Genomic DNA, 3,562 nt, shown 5'->3' on the forward strand with positions numbered 1-3,562 from the left:
CATGAGTCAGAATGCCTTCATTACTAAGATCAAGGACGAGATCATCTTGTGGAACATGGCGGGAGCCTGGATCCCGTTTGATCTAGGCTGAGGACCCCTGTACTTCCGGGTCCTTTTCTTTTTTTTCTTCCTTGTCTTATTTCCTGTTTTGCCATTTCCTTGACACCTTTCTTCTTCTTGGTGCTGGTCCAGCTCGGGCTGTTGTACTTACGTTTTTCCCTCTCATCAATTAATTTTGTAGCCGAGCTACCAACATTCTAAAAAAATACTTGGACAGTGATGAACAGTGTACTAGTTCGGGCAAAACTGTTGCTGGGTGTGCCATTTGCCAAAAGTTCTGACAATAGCATGCAAATTTGGGCATAGGAATCCTGCCACTTTCAATTTTCATAGGCACCTTTTCGCTGTTGTGGATGAACTGAAATTTAGCGAGCAAAAGCCGGCCTGCCCTTGATCCGCGGCCTTCACTAATCCACGGCCGGAGCACCGCATCGTAGTAGCAGGCACCGTCCGTGTCACATTGTTTTAGTGTGGCTTGTACTCCCTCCGTTTCTAAATATAAGTCTTTTAGAAGGTTTTATTAAAAGGACTACATACGGATGTATATAGACATAATTTAGAGTATAGATTCATTCATTTTGCTCCGTATGTAGCCCTCTAGTGAAATGTCTAAAAAGACTTATACTTAGGAACGGAGGGAGTATATTTATATGGTATTCACAGCACACCGCTATAAAAAACACCCTCGTACATCAACAAAACGTTACTACGCTGTAAGAGAAACTCGAACGCGTCGTTTTATCCGTTTTTCGATTATTTGGATCGTCCGACTATCTATCCGTGTCTGTTTTTTAAAATGAGTTAGCCGGTGCATCCAACGAAAAGCAGGTCGACGTCAGCACTATGATAGTAAAATAATATAAGAGAAGTGAGTGGGAGTGGGCCAACGAATTAAATAAGTAAGACGTAGACATAAAAAACGTCCGTTTTGTGTCCGCTTGCGATCCGAATGTGATCCAAATCTACATAAAAATGTGTCCACGCGGACATAAAACGGACGTAAAATGAAAATGAATCTATGCCTTGGATCATCATTTTTATTCGTACCGACCCAAATAAACATGAACGAACGAAATGGGTCCTTTCATTGGAGTTGCTTTAAGCCAACCCAAATGATAACGGTGACATGGGTGGCAGTTCTGTAACTCGCCCATACGCGTGGATTCTCGTCCAGTCAAGTCTGCACGTATCTTGACACATTTTGATAGTTTTCGTGTGCCACGTAGAAAGTGACTGGTGTGTGGACGTTTAACAGTTCGTCTGGACGCCCGTTTCACGCACGCTGACCTCACTGTTGCCAATAGATGTGTGGTGGAACTGCCGTCCCTCCGCACGCCACGCACGACTCCTCTTCATCCCCTCCCCCGTATATTCTTCCCCTTCCGCGCGCTGCAATTTTCCCCACCCCGCTCGACTTCTCTTCTCATTCCTCCACTCAACTCCGCCATTTGAGAGCAATGGCAAGTCCTAGGCGGAGAAGAGGCAATTCCATGGCGTATCAGAGGAGAGACGACAACGGTGGCGGAAGTGTCGCCGGTACTCGTGGCCGGCGGTGGTGCTCACGCAACGGGAGCGTCATCGCCGGAGCAGTCACCGCACAGAGGTATCGACGCTTCTACTGGTCTCAGTCTGCCTCCCCTCTCCCGGTTCCTCTGCTGCTCGAATCCTTCAAGATTCGGGTGCATTTCACAGCGCTCGAGTGCTCCCCGTCGGTGGGGGAGTCGCCGGTGTGCCATTACGCCGGCATTACCTAGTTCCGTTGCCACGGGGGTGGAAGTCATGGCGGAGAGGCTCGCCCGTTCCGCGACGATGCATCATCTATTTTTAGAGATTAGATGTCTTCATTTCTACTCCTTTTTTCTTTGGGTCTCGTAGGCAATGGTTCGCTATTTTTAGGGTGGTGTTATGATCGAAATTCGGGCCTGAGAGTACGGCAAGAACCCTAGATTTAGATTCGCTACTCCATTTTTAGTTTGCACGTGGCAACCCCCTCTGTTACCCAATACTCCCTCCGTCCCAAAATAAGTGTCTCAACTTTGTACTAGCTCTAGTACAAAGCCGTACTAAGCTTGAGACAGTTATTTTGGGACGGAGGGAGTACATTTTTTGCCTTGCTTCTGTATTGTTACATGGCAACTGTCTACTGTATTTTACTTAGCAGGTGGCAACTCCTTCTTTTTACACCAAGATTTTCTTTGCCACGTATTTTCGTAGTGTTTCATGGGAACTTTCATAATTTACTTACTTAGCATGTGTCAAGTTGATATCCTCGTCTCAAAGCGTTGTTCGTTTCCAAGTTTTTTTGCAGGGCCACATTGCAAATGCATCCTGCTCACTTTCTATGTTGCAAGCATGGCAACTATATGTGTAACAACATAACAGATTTTGCAGTACTGCTTTAGTTTGAAATGGGCAAATTTCCACTTTTGCCTGTATGACAACTTCCTTTTTTGTGTTGTGGTTTGCAAATATTACCAACCATGGCAATTTTTTGTGTGAACCTCAATTATGTTCTTTGCCATCAGTCTTTGTATGTTCATGGCATTTGCCGTTTGTATGTATAGTAAACATGACAGTTTTCCTTTGTCATCAACATTATCAATTGACTTGGTACTCCATGCTTTTCACATGCACTTTTCCATTGTGTTTATACTCATGTTTGCTTGTTCTTACTATAGCATCATGGTTCACGACCACCACCAAGACGATGTCGACAACTTCGTGGAGCCACTACCACGGAATCGTGCCGTTAGTCCCGGGAAAGAAGGTGATGAGGTTCTCCCCCCGCCCCCGTTCCCCCATGTTTTATTGTGTTATAGGTATTTCATTCATTTCTCACTGGTATTTTTAAGCATATTAAACATGACAAGAATAACAGTGTTTCTATTTTTTAGAAGAAGAAACGTGTATCGTGCAATAGGGCTTCACAAGAACGGTTGACTATATTGACCAAGGGTCTTAGTGAAGACCAGAAGAAAGATGCCGGTGAGATGAGGATGATGTCTTTGATGGATGTTCTATGACCAAATCTGGTGAACACTGTTTGTGATTTTTTTGGGGAGATCTATGACCCTGCGTCCAGGGATTTTGTCATTCCGGTATGTGGAAGACTCCCTTTTCTCGAGGAGTCCGTTTTTTGTACATTACGTGTCTCTCGCGGGGAATTGGAAGTTCCTTTTGAGGTGAACAATGATAGTGAGCAGGAATTGTTCCCCCGGTTGTTTCCTGGCCAGGCAACCATGCCTAATAAGACGGTGCTTGCAACTTCGTTGGACAAGATGACAAACCATGGAGATGTATTTAAGATGAAGCTGCTGATGTACTTGATTTCTTCTGTCTTTGCGCCTACCACATCTCTACGCTCAAGCAACAAATGCTTCCCTGTCTCGGTGAATGTTCTTCATCTACTTTTTTTACGGTATTCTCTTTGTTATGTCACGTACTAGCATGTACCTACTAGTTGAAGTTCTTTTTAACTTTGCATGTGTTGATGTTTTTTAAA

At 44.6% G+C, this 3,562-nt stretch overlaps 1 protein-coding gene across 4 annotated transcripts; it reads left to right on the forward strand.

Annotated features, from left to right (window-relative positions):
• The first annotated feature begins 1,351 nt into the window (after positions 1–1,351).
• Positions 1,352–3,562, forward strand: LOC123398746. 4 transcript variants are annotated; one of them, XM_045093203.1, is made up of 3 exons: positions 1,355–1,663; positions 2,739–2,827; positions 2,955–3,562. In XM_045093203.1, exons 1-3 carry the CDS (start codon positions 1,365–1,367, stop codon positions 2,978–2,980), a joined length of 414 nt encoding a protein of 137 aa, XP_044949138.1. In that variant the 5' UTR covers positions 1,355–1,364; the 3' UTR covers positions 2,981–3,562. The 4 variants fall into 4 exon arrangements, with proteins under 4 accessions (XP_044949135.1, XP_044949138.1, XP_044949137.1 ...); XM_045093202.1 differs by having other exon boundaries at positions 1,360–1,663; positions 2,739–2,879; XM_045093201.1 differs by having other exon boundaries at positions 1,363–1,663; positions 2,739–2,835.

Source organism: Hordeum vulgare, chromosome 5H (assembly GCF_904849725.1).
Source record: "Hordeum vulgare subsp. vulgare chromosome 5H, MorexV3_pseudomolecules_assembly, whole genome shotgun sequence".
Classification (NCBI taxonomy): domain Eukaryota; kingdom Viridiplantae; phylum Streptophyta; class Magnoliopsida; order Poales; family Poaceae; genus Hordeum; species Hordeum vulgare.

Excerpts from the sequence above, each read along its gene's own strand:
- LOC123398746 (XM_045093200.1), top strand. The coding sequence starts at position 1,365 with ATGTGTGGTGGAACTGCCGTCCCTCCGCACGCCACGCACGACTCCTCT. Across the intron at positions 1,664-2,738 it reads GGAGCAGTCACCGCACAGAG|CATCATGGTTCACGACCACC; the intron begins GTATCGACGCTT and ends TTCTTACTATAG.